Here is a 15,006-nt window from a genome sequence, read left to right as displayed (position 1 = left end):
GATCGAAGAAGACTGTAAACCAACGTGCTAGGCTATACGAACCTTTCACACTGGGGTCCGAGGGCGAGAGGGTGGTAGGAGGGCAGTCGGCGTTACGCCACCATCCTCGATAGTAGGAATCGAAGCAGCGAGGCCCGCTTCTGTGGTCTCGATACCGTTTGCTGTTCCGGCACGGGCACCTGCTGTGGGCACCCTATCAATTGGTGCTCTCCTGTTCTGGTAGCCTGATTTGACCCGGTTATTCGAAACAGACTCCCTACACGAGTCTTGGGTTAACCGTGGACGAAGACGGATGATAGAGCAACATACCGAATCTCAGCAATGAGGTCGTCAATGGCATACCAGGCCAGTCCACTATACGCAACACCCCGCCACCAGCCAAGTAGGTCGGCTGGTTCGATGTAGGCGTGGGCATGGAGGTGATCAGTTATGGGTATCTTGTTGTCTTTAAATGGTGGCGTAATAAATCCTATGTGGAATCTGTTGTTCGGGTCTTCAACAGGTTCTGTTGGGAGCATGGCTGCGACTGAGGGCGTCGGTGGTGCACTTGCAGCGTCTGGTGCTATCAGGGAGGAAAGTAACCTCGTTGCTAGATTCTTGATGCTGACGAGGAGAGGCAAATCCGTCGATGACTATTCAACCAAAGTCCAATTTACTTCCCGAACAGCCGGCAATGTCTATTCGGGCACCCACCAAGGTATATAGTGAGGGAACATGCAAGCTGGGAGCCAACACCGTTAATCCATGAACACCTTGTCCATTCGTATAGGCCTTACTTGAAAGCAACAACGAGGTGACCCTTGCTCGATACTGGGTTCGCTTTCTCTTTATAAATCGTGAAGTTGTCGTCGCGCCAGACAACTTCAGGTTGGGTTGACCCGGTTGGGAATGTCGGTGAACGCGGTGAGTTTGGTGTCGTATGCGAGGCACTGGCGACGATGCTGCACATTGGGCATCCAGGTTTAGGTGCGAATGCCATTGTGGTCGACGTGGGCGCGCAAAACGTTGGCAATCGTGCTCGTTGTAGTCGTGGTCGTCGTCGTTCTGGGACTTCGCTCGGCACTGGCCCGCCGGGCCTCAATTACGACTAAAAGCCTCCGGCCAACATGCTGTCTTGGCACAATGTTCAAACACGTGAGGCTCGTGGGAACGGTGCGTCACACAAGCGCCCACGGTGAACTCGAAAGCCGAATCTGGCTTCCCTTCTTACCACCAACAATGGCATTCAAACCTGCGTTTGAAGCGTTTCGCGAAGAGCTCGATGACTATAATGACAGGCGTGAACGACTTATTAAAGTACATCTCCACGTCTGGATCTACAGTACCCAGCTGAACCCATGATTCCATAGGCAAGTCGGGACATCACCAACTTGTCCAAAAAAGCCATATTCCTGCTTCACAGACTGACTCTAGAGCGCGAGGCCTCGAATGACGGAGGATCAGAGGAAGGTCCTTCCAGGATGCCTGATGTGGCGAAACAGGGATACGAAAAATTACGCCAAGTGCAGGATCTCTACGCCTCATTACGTCCAGAACTCGTTGGAGATCTATACTGGCGCCATGAACGCCAGGTCTCCCCAGGCCTCCAGGAGTACATCGAGGCTCTCGGCTTTGCATACTACCTGGAGCATGGGACCTTAATCTCGTTCAATGAAGTCCAGAAAACTCTGTCAGATCCCCATGGAGCTCCAGTTCGTATCGTCTGTCACGTTCATTCAATATCGCCCTTGCTAATATTATGCATTTCATCTCCAGTACTTCCCGTTGACAGTCTCAGACTACCTTTTGGGTCTATCTGACCTCACAGGTGAATTAATGAGATACGCTATTTCTGGGTTATCACGCAAGGGTGGCCGAAAACGAGCAACCGAAATCTGCGTGTTCGTACGGAACTGCAAAGCAGGCAAGGAGGAGCCAATTCTAATTAATGTTATTATCTAACCCGCCACCCTCTCATCTCCGCCTTCAACCACTTGTTTCCATCCAGATTTCGAAAGGTACACCCCATATATTCGTGATCTGCGCAAAAAACAGGCTGTCACTTCAAATTCACTGGAAAAGATCGAGGATGGTAAGCCCTGTATCCACTTGGTTCTTATCCGAATCTCCTAACGGCGTTATGTACGATGACGCCCTCTATCATGCCTCATTTCCCGCGTCTCGTCAATTTCTCTTCACCGGCAATAAAAGCTGTCTACGCTATCTTCCTTCGAAGCTCAGAATACGACTTGCCGGCGGAAATTCTGGACGACATTGTTGCACAGTCTATTTCCAACTTCTCGCGGTCGGAAGAAGGTGGCGGAGGCGGTCATTCCAATCGACGTTCGGGGCGAGGACGGACGACGGAAGGATACGATAGCGGGGATGAAGAAGGCTTCTGAAAATTTCTAGGGTGCTGGGCTCATTAGTTGCCGATTAGTATGTGGAAATTGAGCTCCAATAAGGATTGTATAATACGTACCTCAATGTTGCCACGTTGGATAGACGGGAAAGGCGAAGATCCTTCTTTTTAATCGCTTGCTGGAAGCGCCTGTACGAAAAGGCACAGTATCTTCGGTTGCATCTTCAGATTAACGCTGCTTTTGCCAAACTCGTGTACCGGGGTACATCCTCTTTCCCTCCTCCCACGAACAACTCACCGCGGCTTCGCTACTAGTCCTTTTCAGTATTGGAGAAACCGAACGGCACCTGCGGCTTATCCCAAAATGTAATCGGGGCATATCCTTCTCAAATGGAGCAATCCAGCTGCAAATACGGAAAATATATCGACATTCTCGGCCAATGAGAACAAACATGCTCCTTATTTAAACTAAGTAAACCACTCGCGGTTAGCGACAAGAATGCTAGTATGGAACGCAATGCCCTCAAGCAGTCTGAGCTATTTTAACAACTCTCAGGTCCCCGTCCACGGCAATTGTGTCCTCCTCCGCGTGTCCATCACGGAGAGGAATGGAAAACCTAACTAGGTAACTGAGCCACCTAGTTTCGTCGATGCTTCCTTTGTCCTTGATCTTCTCATGTCTGCTCGTACCTTCCGAAAGCCTGGCCACCTCCAAATGTTCTGGTATGTTCCCATCGACTGTAAGCACCTTGCCAAGGCTGGAAAGAGGGACCTCGCCTTGAGATCCTCCAGGCGGTGCATCCTCGAGGACGAAGAGAATAAACGCAGCGTCGACATTTTTGCCAATGGTCGTAGAGAAAGGGGATGAGGAAGGCGAAGCCACTTTGGCATAAAGAACCTGAACCGAGCCATTGGGCATCGAACTCGTGTTGGGAGTATCCGTCGTGTCTGTCTCTTCAGACTTTCCTTCTGGAATTAGTGGCTTTTTCGCATCGTCGATTGTGGCCGGATTGACATCCTCAGTTTGAGGGTTCAAAGTCACGGTAGCGTGTCGATCGTCTGAAGGAATAACTGATGGATCTTCCTCGAGTCGCCTTCGAATAACCTCAGATCGAAGGTCAGCGTCGAGCTTAACCCGTCTGGCATGGTCTCCATCCGAATCGTACGAATTTTCTTCCACCTCAATTCCTTCGTCCTCTTCTTCCCGAATGTCGTCTTCGATTTGGGCCTCAACCGTAAGAGCGGTTTTGTCCCGGATCCTGAAAAGAATTTTGAAGAACAGAATTATGTACCGCACCCAGATAAAGAGCCAGCCGTGGAAGATGCCACGTTTGAGGCCCTCTACAGGACGATACGGAGAAGGGGTGCTCCCAGAGGAAGACGACGAACTCGTCGAATTGTCCTCCCTGGCCCTCCTACGCAATGTTTGTTGGGGAGGATCGTCGAGCTTGGGGGCAGTCTGCGGGATGACTTCGTCCACATGGGCAAAGCTGACCTGGGATCGATTATTGCGGGGTTTCGGGATGACCTGGGGTGAAGGAGGTGGTGTAGGAAGGGTGACCTGTCCTTCGAAGGCGCGTGAAATGGAATCATACGGGGTCAGGAACGAGATCTTGCAATCAGCTCCCTTCGAGCTTTCGCCAGGAGCCGATGTTCCAAAGTCGTGTGCGGGACTGAGGATGAATTCCCCGCCCGTTCTGGGTACAACGAAAGTCACCGCGTGGTCTGTGAAGGGCGCTTGGATCAAACGAGCGTCTGATAGCTTGGGCGAAAAGATAGCGACTTGGGCAAGATCCTCCTCTCCCAGCAGTTCCGCCAACCCAGCAACTCCGACGTTGACAAGGGTCTCTTCCACCTGCAAGCCTATGGGAATCAAAACAATCTTCACGGGCGTCTTCGTTTTGTGCGATGAAATCATTAAATAGTTGATGGTATTTTCGTGCATCACTTGAAGTTGGACTTGGCCTCTGCGTTGGAGCGGTCGCAGGTGAAGCAGTGATTGTAGTCGAGAGAGGTCGTAACATGCGTGGATCGTAACGTTTCCAGTTCCATACGCCATCAGTGAGCCTGCCGAATCGATGTGCATGGTAGCACCCGGCGAGGCGTGAATGACATACGAAGGCTGGGCGCTGTATAACCCAAACTCCCGGGGGATGGCAAGCAGCAGCTCTGCATCGCCTTCCAGCGACTCAAAATCATACCTATCAAGGATGTAAATTAACACCTGTCAATGCCTACTGGAACCAAGCAACTTACGGGTCTCGAGGGAACGCCCAAATGCTATAGTCCGTGATGTTTGAGAAGCTGGCAATCGAAACAGGTGCGGTGGTAGCGTCGAGCGCGTAAACCCTCCCACTGTCTGTCCAGCCTTGGCCAAGGTCCAGACCCTTCAACCCACCGCGGACTATAACCACGCTACCGTCTTTCCCATAGCTTCCCAGCCACCTGATATTCCCAGAAGCGTACTGGATTCGATAGGTGAACGAGAAATTTCGAACGTTGCGAACTAAGACTGGGACGTAACAAACGAGTTGCCGCTGATGGACCCCGCCCTGGTCGTCTGGCTCTGCAAGGCCAATGAACGTCGACCTGGTGTCGTCCCGAGCGACTTCAGAGGTACCGTCCGGAAGGGCCGCTTCGATTTCGAAATTGTGGGCCTTCCAGCCCTCAGGTTTTGGCGAGGGCACGTCCGAAAACAGCTGAACCTTCAGCGAACCTTCCACCGCCTGTTGATACTCCTGATGCCCTAGAGTGGCTGTAAACCGAAGGATAACTGTATCCTGCTCATCGCAGCAGTCAGAGATGGGAACAGTGATCTTTTCACCAATGGCGGGCTTGAATACGATCTGCATGGCTGAGGTAGTGGTCCGAGAGAGAGGGGAGGCGGGAGTGCAGCAAGCGTCGTCGAGAAGTACCCTGGGACAGGGGGACGTGCGCCGACTGGAAGCAGATGGGAAACGATGGTGTAAGCAGGACAGCCTAGCCGTGATTCTGAGAAGATAGCAGGTATTAATATCGATAGTAGAACACGTTGTGAAGAGACCTTTACGAACAGATCTTCGGCGGCGGGTAGATGACGTCAACAATGAGAGAACGACGCGTTGTACTTATTGTGCAGGCGTATCAACGAAGTCGGCGCCGATAAGGCGAGGTTGGGTGTGCTGGGAACATTCGGTAAATTGGAATCTCTTCAGATGCGTCAAAATCCTCCTGATATGTAGGATCTGCGGCTTCATCGTCATCTTCGATCGGGATGAAGATGGGCCCGCTCCATGCCCTGGAAGGCTTGCGACGGGGTGCATTTTGTTTCGTGCGCTGATCTGCCTCGCTTTTCCAGACTCTGAGAAAACGTTGAGTTCAAGACCATGCAAGGGTAGGCCCTGTACATACTCTTTGCGCCTGGTAAATTCAACGTAAGACTGCCCGCCAGCACTCCACTCCTCATGCCCGACAGCACCGATGATCTCAAGGTATCTTTCGATGGCGTTATCAAGAGACACGTTGGGTAGCATCTTGTTGGTTCTCGCCAAGGACGTGCGGCAAGCCGGACACGTTTTCTTCCCCTGAAAATGGTCACTCAGCGACGTACGTGATGATGAAGAATAGAGGCCCACTGTTGTCACAATCCAGTGCCATCCGCAGGGGCCACAGAAGCTATGCCCGCACGGGTTTGCAACGTGTGAAGCAACCCTGCATTATTGCCCTTGTTAGTGTTTGCTTCATTCACCAATACGAAAGACCCAGGGTTGGAGCTCACAAAATGTCAAAGCACCTGGTCATTCGAAGAATGTTGGTCACTGTGTGCGTCCAAAACACGGGAGAAGAACTTACACAGGGCACTGAAACTCTTCCTCAAGTTTGGATAACAGTGCTTTAGCAACATCTTGTTCATCACACTCCTTCATTTTCCCCTTCTTGAAAGCTGGTTTTGGTGAACTAGTTACCGATCGTGCTCTCTTGACACCCGAATGTGTCGGACCCTCATCCTTGATCGAACATGCGGCTTGAGTTCGAATCAATTAGCATTCCAAACGCAATGGCGTGGTGGTGCTGTACGCACAATTGCCCTGGTTGACTGGGGCACTTGGTGAGATCAAGGTTTCATCTGACGAAGAACAGGTCAGCCGCGTACTCAAGGCTGCATCGATCGAAGCTTACTGTGTCTATTTTGGACGTTATTGGTAGAATGTGAAGGGCCTGGCGGCGAAATCATGAGCTCTACGCCACAGTGCGAATCTCTTCGCGAATGTTTGCAGAAACACGCACCGGCGTCTAGAGGTATACATAGTAAACCGGGTTAGCGGCAGATGAAGGAAATCGCCATGAGTACGCACATGGGTTCCTTGCCACTGTAGACTGCGCAGCTAAAAGAAGGCCTCCTTAATGTTTGGAGTCTTCAAAAGGCAGCAGTGCTATCTCACTTTCTGTGATTCTAGAAGGGCGTGCTTGAGTCGCCTCCTGTTCGATTCTATCAAGCGCAGCTAAAACGCTCGAGTCGAACGCCTCGTCGTCTTCAAAATAGTCATCCGACTGACTATCCAGGTCTTGGGCCTCCAATCGTGGAATTTCAGCATGTTCTTCTCCACCCTGAGCTTGATTCGGGTCTGGATCCCTACGAGGTGGTGCAGATAGAAGTCTGTCCCAGTCAGCAGCTCCAATGTCTGCGAAGTCGTCGCCAAAGTTGTCGAATTCGCTGTCGTCGGACATGGTTGAGCGGTGAACTGGTTGGTTACAAAAGGAGTTGTTGGCCACGATCAACCCATGAAACGACGCGATCGTCCCAGAGCTCTTGGCACGTGATGTGATTGTGCGACTCCGATCATGGAGGGCTATTTTTGGAACATGACGGCGGCAAGGGACGGTTAGCGAGTCCGTTCACTTCAATTCATTTTGAGCGCTGAGCGCTCTCATTTACCCCGGACAACGGGTGTGACAGATATATCACAGGATTTCGGTCCTTCGTCACCCACAGCGCGCTATTTCTGTCTCATTGGATCACACCAATTAGCTTAAGACAGATGTAAAAATAGGTGCTGTTACGGAACTCGCTCTATTGACAACTTGCGGATGACCTCTTCCATGGTCGTTTTGGGTTCGCCAAGTACGGCGGCCTGAGGGAATTTTAGAGCCAAGGACGAGGTCGAAGCAAAAATAGGACAGCCAAGAGACTTTTATCATGAAGACTTCGACTGCCCAGACTCTCTCTGGCCGCACAGTTTCCTACCTGTAAACAATGCTTGGGTGAACAGCTGACATACATGAGAAGATGGGTTCCATTAGGACTAGTTTTACACTATCGCTACAATAAGAATACTTTGTAGTACACGAACCACGAAATTTCAGCCAAAGGGTTTTACAACAAGACAGCAAAGGTATACCGGAATGACGACAGCATGAGATGGGAGTTTCATAAACACGGGCAAGAAAGCAAGACTCGGGTTCGTCTGGCAGCTTTGATCATTCGCGCTCTTGCTGCGCGGCATCTCCGTTGGTTTCTCTAGGTTCTCGCCTAGGCGCTGCACCAGCTGACAACAAAGATCCAATGTTCATTGATGCCCTCGAACGAGGGGAATACTCTGCAGACTCACTGCGGTCGGAGGATGAATATGGGGAGGGAGGGAATTGTTCGGCCGGATGTGACGGCTCGTAGACGCCCCGGTGTGAAGATGGTGAACGAGACGCTCGATGTCGTTTTCGAGGATGCGGTTCTTGATGCGAGTTGGCACCGTCTCGAGGAGGTGGAGGCATATGTGAGTGAGTTCTTGGTGGAGATTCCCCACCGGACTGAGTTCGATGGCTGTTCATAGCCCGTCGTGAACTCCGCTGATCAGGAGGGTACGACGACGAAGGTGAAGGATAGCTAGGAGGATAGGGTGCATAGTTTCCTGCCCCATTTCGTGGTGGTGGAAGGAACTCGGGGCTGCCTGTCTGTTGGTACAGTTCGATGACGGTACGCTGGAGCGATGCAACGGAAGATATCCGCTGTGGAACTGGGTGAACATGATGCTTCCGCGGATGAAACAACCAAGCCGTACCTGATCCTCTGCTGTTTTCGCGTTGAGCATGGCAAGGAGCATGTCTCTGTCACCGTCTCCCTTTGTACGATATGCAGTCAATATTTCCCTCAGACTAGGAGGGGGTGCCTTAAAAATATTTGGACCATGATAAGCTCGATGCCGAAGGAGGCGGGGAGAGACAGACCTGTTCAATAATAGCATTGGCCTGAGAGAGGGCCTGTCTGAGATCGTCCTGAGGATGACGGGGAGAAGGCGGAAGGTCGTTATGAGGGTATCGTTGCTGCATCACAGCGTTCATGGTGATATGTAGAGGGCTACAATGGGGCCGAAGAGTTTACAGAGCTGCGACCTTTAAAACGCCGGATTTGCCCTCGCCAAGATTCAAGTTTGCTTGGTATCAGTTTGTATTTTTGGAATCGGAAAATTCGTCGGTTTGGCCTAAAATAGCGCCGCTCGACCAGCACACCACGCTGTGTCATGCCCCCACGACCCCATGCCCCTGCCTCTTTCTGCTCTCAAAGGTGATCTAAGGTCTAACATGCATGAACACGCAGGCCACTATCTGGGGCTCGAAACAGAACCAGGAAAACAAGCTTCCTCGGACGGAAAAGCCCCTACCGTGTGCTAAATATAGAATCCATACAGATGTTGCCAAGACCATCTCAAACTTCGGTCCACCGTCACGGGATCGCAAGCTTGTTTCCACCCACCAACCACGAGGAGTCCGACTCCGCCAGAGTAATGAGCGCTTGTTCTGCCCCTAGCACCATGGACTCAGAAACAGCTGCGATAGACGCCTCGGATCCACCGCCTATCCCACTAGCATCCCATATAGAAAAGCTCCCCCCTCGCCCAGCGCCCACACAAGCGTATTCCTGGAGAGAACTTTCACCGAACGCTGTGGTAATATACACTCGAGATCCTGCCCAAGCGGACAGAGAACTTTCCAAGCTCAAACCAGGGCCCCTTGGATTTGACTTGGAATGGAAACCCAACTACGTGAAAGGGGGAAAGGAGAATCGAGTGGCTCTCGTCCAGCTCGCCAACGATGAAATGATTCTCCTAATCCAGGTCAGTGCAATGCACGGTGAGCATGGTTCTCATTTGTCGCTTCACCGTTCCTAATCACTGTTTATAGCACTGCCGTATAAGCTGACGGAGATATTGGAAGACCCGTCGTACATCAAGGCAGGTGTCGGAATACAAGGTCTGACTCGCATCATTCCCCCGTTTCGAATTGTTAATTATGGGTCGTTCAGGCGATGCCCTCAAATTCTTCAACGACTGGATGGCGAACGTTAGGAGCGTCGTGGATCTGTCTCTCCTAGCCAGGAGTGTGGATAACGCAAGATGGAAAGGGAAATATAACCACCCAATCGGTCTCGCCCGTTTGGTCGAGGTGTACCACTACCGCCTCCTCGAGAAGGGTAAAATCAGGCGAACCAACTGGGAGAAAATCCTTAATCTGGAAGAACAGTCCTGTTCGTTTCAATTGCTGTATTCCGGGACGTGCCTCTTATCAAACCAATTTAGACGCTGCCAACGATGCTCACGCCGGATATACGCTGTACAGGCATCTCATGGGGATGGCAGACCCAGCGAACCCACCGGACACAAGGTTCTATACATTTGATAGCATTCTGGCCACATTCTATGAACCATCTGGACTACTTTGGCGACCTCAGAACCCGGACTATGACCCTGGCCCACCGCCTCCGCCTCGAAAGATTCGGATTAGGGACGCAGGGGAAGAACGTCCCGATGGCGAAGCGGATGACGCGCAATCCACCACAAACCCTATGTCCGAGCAGGACCCACCTGCACTGCCTTCCCCACGCGAGACCTCGATCGCCGCTCTAGCACACGCGACGCGCCAGCGGCAAGTACGAGCTACTGCACCTGAAGGCATCTCTGGAGACGTTCCCGCTTTCCCTATACCATCGTATCAACCTCAGGTGTCGTATCAGGCACCAAATCATCCCAAACAACATAGATTCAACCCTTGGACCAACCACGGCGGCGACCCTGGGTCACAGAGTTACTCAGGCCAGGTCTTAAACAACCCTCCACCAATCCACCGGCAAGGGGCTAACTCTGCACCGTCACACAGCCAGCGCCCGTTTGGCGACGGGTCCTCGAACAGAAACCACCATGGTTATCGCAGGCCTCGACATGGACAGGACAGCAGCAACAACAGCAACACCAGTCACAATGGCTCGAATGGCTCAAATGGATATCGGGGTCGTGGAGGAAGGCGAGGGCCTCACAATGGACGTGGCCACCACCGACAACATTCCCAACCACACAATGCCACTCCTACCGGTGGCGCAAACCCGAGTTCAAGCTCCAGTCACACTGGAAATACCGCTGCGACTTTGAATACACAAGACGCCCGCGATCAGCAACCACAACATCAGCATTCACGACCTCGTTATCGACATCGCAGAGGAGGCCATGCAGGCGGACCAGGACCGAGAGAGCCCAGACACCCAGCTCCTGCACCTACGAATCTTCCGGTTGTCGGACCTCCTACACCTGCATGAACCGCTTGTTTCATAAATTGTTTACCGTCTTCCGTCACGGTCGTGTATTTTTTGGGAAGTGGATGACGCGTTAGTTATCTGCTCATCGTTCATCGATTTCCGATAGTGTTGTGTGTATGTATTTTCTACTTCTTCTACAGCTCTAATCATTTTTTGTTCTTCTGTCGCTGTGAGGGAAGCCTTTCTCTTGGCTTTCCATCTATTACAACGAGCATGTAGTATATTGTTATTATTGGAATCTAACATGCGCTGAAGCGATGATTATCAGGAATCGGCGTTCGGAAAATTACCACCACGGGTAAGTCGTCCTCGGGCTGACTTCGTAGCTTCTAATGCTCTCTATGTGGATATCCAATCTCCTCTCCTGAATCTGCAGTTGATGATATCCACCAAACACGTCTTTTCTGCGCTGGCGTAAACGTCTCGCGTTATCGATTGGCTTTAGTGTATGAACGGACTTGCTAGACTTGGAGTACGGTTGGAGCACGGGTACAAAGTTAAAAGTAAGTGCTTTCTCTAAATGTCGTCAAGAGCATGATGGACGACTGGAATGGAAGATCCGTGAATAATTATAGCTAGCTGTGGAGAAAAGAGAGGGCCAAGTATACACTCTATCTAAATGAACGTCGAGGCGATGTCATCCTCCCCATGGAGCGGCCGTCCCTCCGAAAAAAGGACGTATTTTTAGCGCTGCCCTTTGGAGGCACACACCGCACTTAACAAGACGAACACTGGCGGGATGGGTAATCATATCTTCGGTACACCAAGTCCACGAATAATACAGGTTCCAGACCTCCACACTGTTCAAAGATGTAGACGTCGTTGACACATTCCAACGACGAAACCTCGGGGAACGAGCGCACGCCAAAGGCCATAACCAAGCCTCAAAAGCGACAAGAATAACTCCCCGCACTCAATCGATTACTCGTCTTTCTCTTGGGTAGGTTCTTTGCCCAGGAGTTCTTTGGGCGACATACGGAGGTGACCGGGTGGACGTGGAGAAGAGAGAACAAACTTACACTGAGAAACAACCCAAGCGCAAAAAACACCTCACGAGAAGTGCTTGTCCCTCCTTCCGAATTCCAATTCCAATTGAGTTGGGGATATACTTACAATGCATACAAACTGTTATATTTAGCAAAAGTCTTGGCATAGATGGCGATGATAGAAGAGATGATACGTGTGTTAAAATGGGTGTTAGAGACCGGGAGAGGGGGAAAGAACTCTTGTGTCATGAGCTTGAGAAGCACCTTGACGTGCCGTGCCGTTCGTTCTAAATTTAGACTTAGAACTTGGGATCTTGAGGTGAAGCTTCTAGCATGGCCCATTATCCACCCAGACTCCAGCTAAGCCTACGGATGATACGTTTATGAGAAACAAATGAATGAGTGATGTGTTCGCAGTGGAGACAAAAAGGAGGGAAGCTTACCTCCAGGGATGTCGGCCTGTGTCCACCACTTCGCAGTCCACAGTCGCCCGCTATAAATAGGTAAGGAGATTCAGTTAGTACTTAATTCCACGGCAGAGATACGACACGGAATGAAGGGCTCGGACAGGGATGCAAAAGGCACAATAAGACATACCTATAGACGACTTTGGATCCTCCATCGTAGGCGACGGAAGAGGACCACGCAGAAACGCCTGCACAAAGTCCACCAGTAGGGGCCGGAGGTGCTGGGGTGCTGGATCCCGTAGTAGTAGTCGAAGTCGAAGTCGAAGTCGTAGATCTGGTAGTGGTGGTGCTAGACCGCGTGGTCGTGGTCGTGGTCGTGGTTGAGCTTGAGGGAGGCGGTGGCGGCGGCGGAGCAGGACTTCCACCCCCGGAACAGACGCTCACTGATTACGAAGGGCAATCCTTTAACAAGTAGCCCAGCATCCTGATCTGGTGCTAACATACCTGCACTCCATTCACCGTTAACAATGCTGCCCGGGGTCTGCGAAGCAAACCATTTGGCCTACGTATACGGGACTGTGATTAGCGCATGTTCTGACCGCGACGGCGTATATAAATGGTGCTCTCACCTGCCAAATATACCCTCCGTACGAAACCTGGGCCCCGCTCTGATATCCGGTCCCAGAAACATAGGCAGGCGCCGAGCATGGAGGGTACGCGAAACCACTCCCACCAGCAGCGGCTAGCGCATCCTTGATCGCTTTGTCAAACCGATTGTTTGCTGCAAGATGAATATTTAGCGGTCAGCCATTGCATCCACCATGCTGCAGATGTCCTCACCATAAGCCTGCGACGCGTCCCACAGCATCACACCTCCAAACGAAGGGAAACTGCGCCGCATCTGAGTCGCGATCCTCGACAAGGTTCCAATGTCGACGTAACCTGAACCCGCAGCGGACGGTGCAGCAGGGGCTCCGATGTAGATCTTGGTATTCTTGCTGACACTGACATTGCGTGCCCAATAATCCCTATCGCGAAGGGTTAGTTCAAAGTAGTTGTGTGACATGGTAAATGGCGAGTACCAAAGACCAAAGTTCCAGTTCTACCACGCGTCCGTTAGCTTTGCAGGTACATGTGGCCTGAAGAGTGTGACTTACCGAGGCTTGATCGAAGTTCTGGAGACCACAGTAGTTGTTGTAAAACCTGCAGTCATTTCAGAACGCAACCAACACTAACGACGAGTGTCAGATCTTACTGGACTGAAGGACAAGTTAGCCATGAATGTATCTAAGATATTGCGCACATACCATATACCGCGTCGAAGGCGACTTGGTTGAGGACCTCTCCCAGGGCCGCGTCGGGATAGACGCACTGAGGGGCGGCAGTGACATAGTATCTAAATCGCGATCGTCAGATACCAACCCATCCCATACAACGACCGGAATCTTACTTCTTCCCAGTAGGCGCAGCCAAAGCCCTAATCTTGTTCACAAAGGCACCATAATGGCCCGACGTCCCGCCCTCGATATCCAGATCGACACTACACCGTCATTTCCATCAGCACCTCTCTCTTTCACTCGACATCCAGAAGAAACGGAGCACACTCACCCATCCAAAACAGCGTTCCCAAACGGCCTCATATCCGATCGACCACCCAAAAACATATCCCAAACCGTCTGCGCAAACGACACCGCCTGACTATCACTCTCGAACCCAACAGCACCAGTCGCACCGCCCAAACTGAGCGTCACGATCTTGCCCTTGGATTGACAGGAAGCAATATCCGAGGCGAGCGCAGAACAGTCGGGAAGTTGCGTTCCGGGAAAAGTGGAGTTGTCAACTGCATTGCAAATCTATTTTTGGAATCGATGCAGGAAAAAGAGTGGTTAGTACATTTCCATAGGGTCGGACGGCAATGAGGCTGGATAGGTTAGAGCGATGAAGGAAAGGTTTTCTTACGTTGGCGAGGTTGATGGATGGTACGCCGCCTGGTCCGAAGAAGACGTGGAGGAAGGCTACAGGGAAAACGTCTATCGCGTTGTCCTGGACAAATCAATAAGCTCTCCGCGTCCTTGCCGGTTCAGCAGAAACAACCTTACATTGCAGTAGAATGAAAGTCGCTTCTGGTGGTTGGCAAGATCTGAATGACCTGCCCCATACGAGTTCTGCCCCCAGTATCTAAAGAAAAGATGGGCACAAGGAGACTGATCATGAGGAGATAGGCTCTTACACAGCGACCTGATTGCAAGCGTCAGTAAGCTCTTGATGACCGTCAAGCAAATAGACCTACATTGTCGAAGCGGTTGTTGTCAAAGCCCTTGACGAGCACCGCGAGCAGCAGGACGAGCCCCGTACAGAAGACAAGCATGAGTTGGAACGAGAAGCCAGTAGAAGAGATGAATCCCCCTCCATAGCAAGTAGTAGAGACAAAGCTTTTAAACCTGTCGGAATATACTCGACTGAATAGGGATCATGTGGACAGGACGTCCTGTCGCAGAGATCCTGTTCCAGCAGCGTACTGAGCTAGTACCGGACTAACCCTTCAAGTAAAAACCTGCTTCCTGCAGTACCACAAGAGGGTAGAGGTCTCTAATCAGCAGGAATGCTGGTGGTGGTGGGAAAGAGTTACAGTTTCAACCTCGGATGTTTCGCTCACAGAAGCGAACAACTCATGTGGAGGTAGCCGTGATACGTTCCAGCATGATATCGCAC

General features: G+C 51.4%; 7 protein-coding genes across 7 annotated transcripts; 2 read left to right on the top strand and 5 right to left on the bottom strand.

The window, feature by feature from the left end:
• Positions 1-45: 45 nt before the first annotated feature.
• CC1G_04414 (hypothetical protein) lies at positions 46-979 on the bottom strand (the record flags this gene model as incomplete). The annotated part of the gene is made up of 4 exons (XM_001828391.2): positions 46-256; positions 310-632; positions 694-721; positions 777-979. The coding sequence occupies 4 exons, from the start codon at positions 977-979 to the stop codon at positions 46-48; spliced, it is 765 nt and encodes a 254-aa protein (XP_001828443.2).
• A 481-nt stretch (positions 980-1,460) lies between these two features.
• Positions 1,461-2,459, top strand: CC1G_13602 (translin family protein; the record flags this gene model as incomplete). Its single annotated transcript, XM_002912023.1, has 4 exons — positions 1,461-1,691; positions 1,756-1,807; positions 1,988-2,071; positions 2,191-2,459. 4 exons carry the CDS (start codon positions 1,461-1,463, stop codon positions 2,379-2,381), a joined length of 558 nt encoding a protein of 185 aa, XP_002912069.1. The 3' UTR covers positions 2,382-2,459.
• Positions 2,460-2,864: 405 nt separating this feature from the next.
• Positions 2,865-5,193, bottom strand: CC1G_04411 (hypothetical protein; the record flags this gene model as incomplete). The annotated part of the gene is made up of 2 exons (XM_001828388.1): positions 2,865-4,542; positions 4,598-5,193. 2 exons carry the CDS (start codon positions 5,191-5,193, stop codon positions 2,865-2,867), a joined length of 2,274 nt encoding a protein of 757 aa, XP_001828440.1.
• A 271-nt stretch (positions 5,194-5,464) lies between these two features.
• CC1G_04410 (hypothetical protein) lies at positions 5,465-7,048 on the bottom strand (the record flags this gene model as incomplete). The annotated part of the gene is made up of 8 exons (XM_001828387.2): positions 5,465-5,681; positions 5,732-5,904; positions 5,956-6,031; positions 6,173-6,344; positions 6,402-6,446; positions 6,500-6,613; positions 6,676-6,705; positions 6,763-7,048. 8 exons carry the CDS (start codon positions 7,046-7,048, stop codon positions 5,465-5,467), a joined length of 1,113 nt encoding a protein of 370 aa, XP_001828439.2.
• A 750-nt stretch (positions 7,049-7,798) lies between these two features.
• On the bottom strand, positions 7,799-8,656 carry CC1G_04409 (hypothetical protein; the record flags this gene model as incomplete). The annotated part of the gene is made up of 4 exons (XM_001828386.2): positions 7,799-7,866; positions 7,930-8,323; positions 8,377-8,484; positions 8,543-8,656. 4 exons carry the CDS (start codon positions 8,654-8,656, stop codon positions 7,799-7,801), a joined length of 684 nt encoding a protein of 227 aa, XP_001828438.2.
• Positions 8,657-8,851: 195 nt separating this feature from the next.
• Positions 8,852-10,901, top strand: CC1G_04408 (hypothetical protein; the record flags this gene model as incomplete). Its single annotated transcript, XM_001828385.2, has 5 exons — positions 8,852-8,977; positions 9,004-9,445; positions 9,497-9,565; positions 9,618-9,839; positions 9,892-10,901. 5 exons carry the CDS (start codon positions 8,852-8,854, stop codon positions 10,899-10,901), a joined length of 1,869 nt encoding a protein of 622 aa, XP_001828437.2.
• Positions 10,902-11,976: 1,075 nt separating this feature from the next.
• On the bottom strand, positions 11,977-14,662 carry CC1G_04407 (class III chitinase; the record flags this gene model as incomplete). The annotated part of the gene is made up of 14 exons (XM_001828384.2): positions 11,977-12,253; positions 12,331-12,380; positions 12,485-12,737; positions 12,799-12,856; positions 12,924-13,075; positions 13,135-13,396; positions 13,452-13,497; positions 13,598-13,690; positions 13,745-13,834; positions 13,903-14,147; positions 14,254-14,337; positions 14,394-14,472; positions 14,525-14,532; positions 14,585-14,662. 14 exons carry the CDS (start codon positions 14,660-14,662, stop codon positions 12,216-12,218), a joined length of 1,536 nt encoding a protein of 511 aa, XP_001828436.2. The 3' UTR covers positions 11,977-12,215.
• Between the last annotated feature and the right edge of the window lie 344 nt (positions 14,663-15,006).

The sequence above is a fragment of the Coprinopsis cinerea genome (genome assembly GCF_000182895.1).
Source record: "Coprinopsis cinerea okayama7#130 chromosome 1 map unlocalized cont3.1, whole genome shotgun sequence".
NCBI classification, from domain to species: Eukaryota; Fungi; Basidiomycota; class Agaricomycetes; order Agaricales; family Psathyrellaceae; genus Coprinopsis; species Coprinopsis cinerea.
This window is presented reverse-complemented; position numbering and strand designations above follow the sequence as displayed.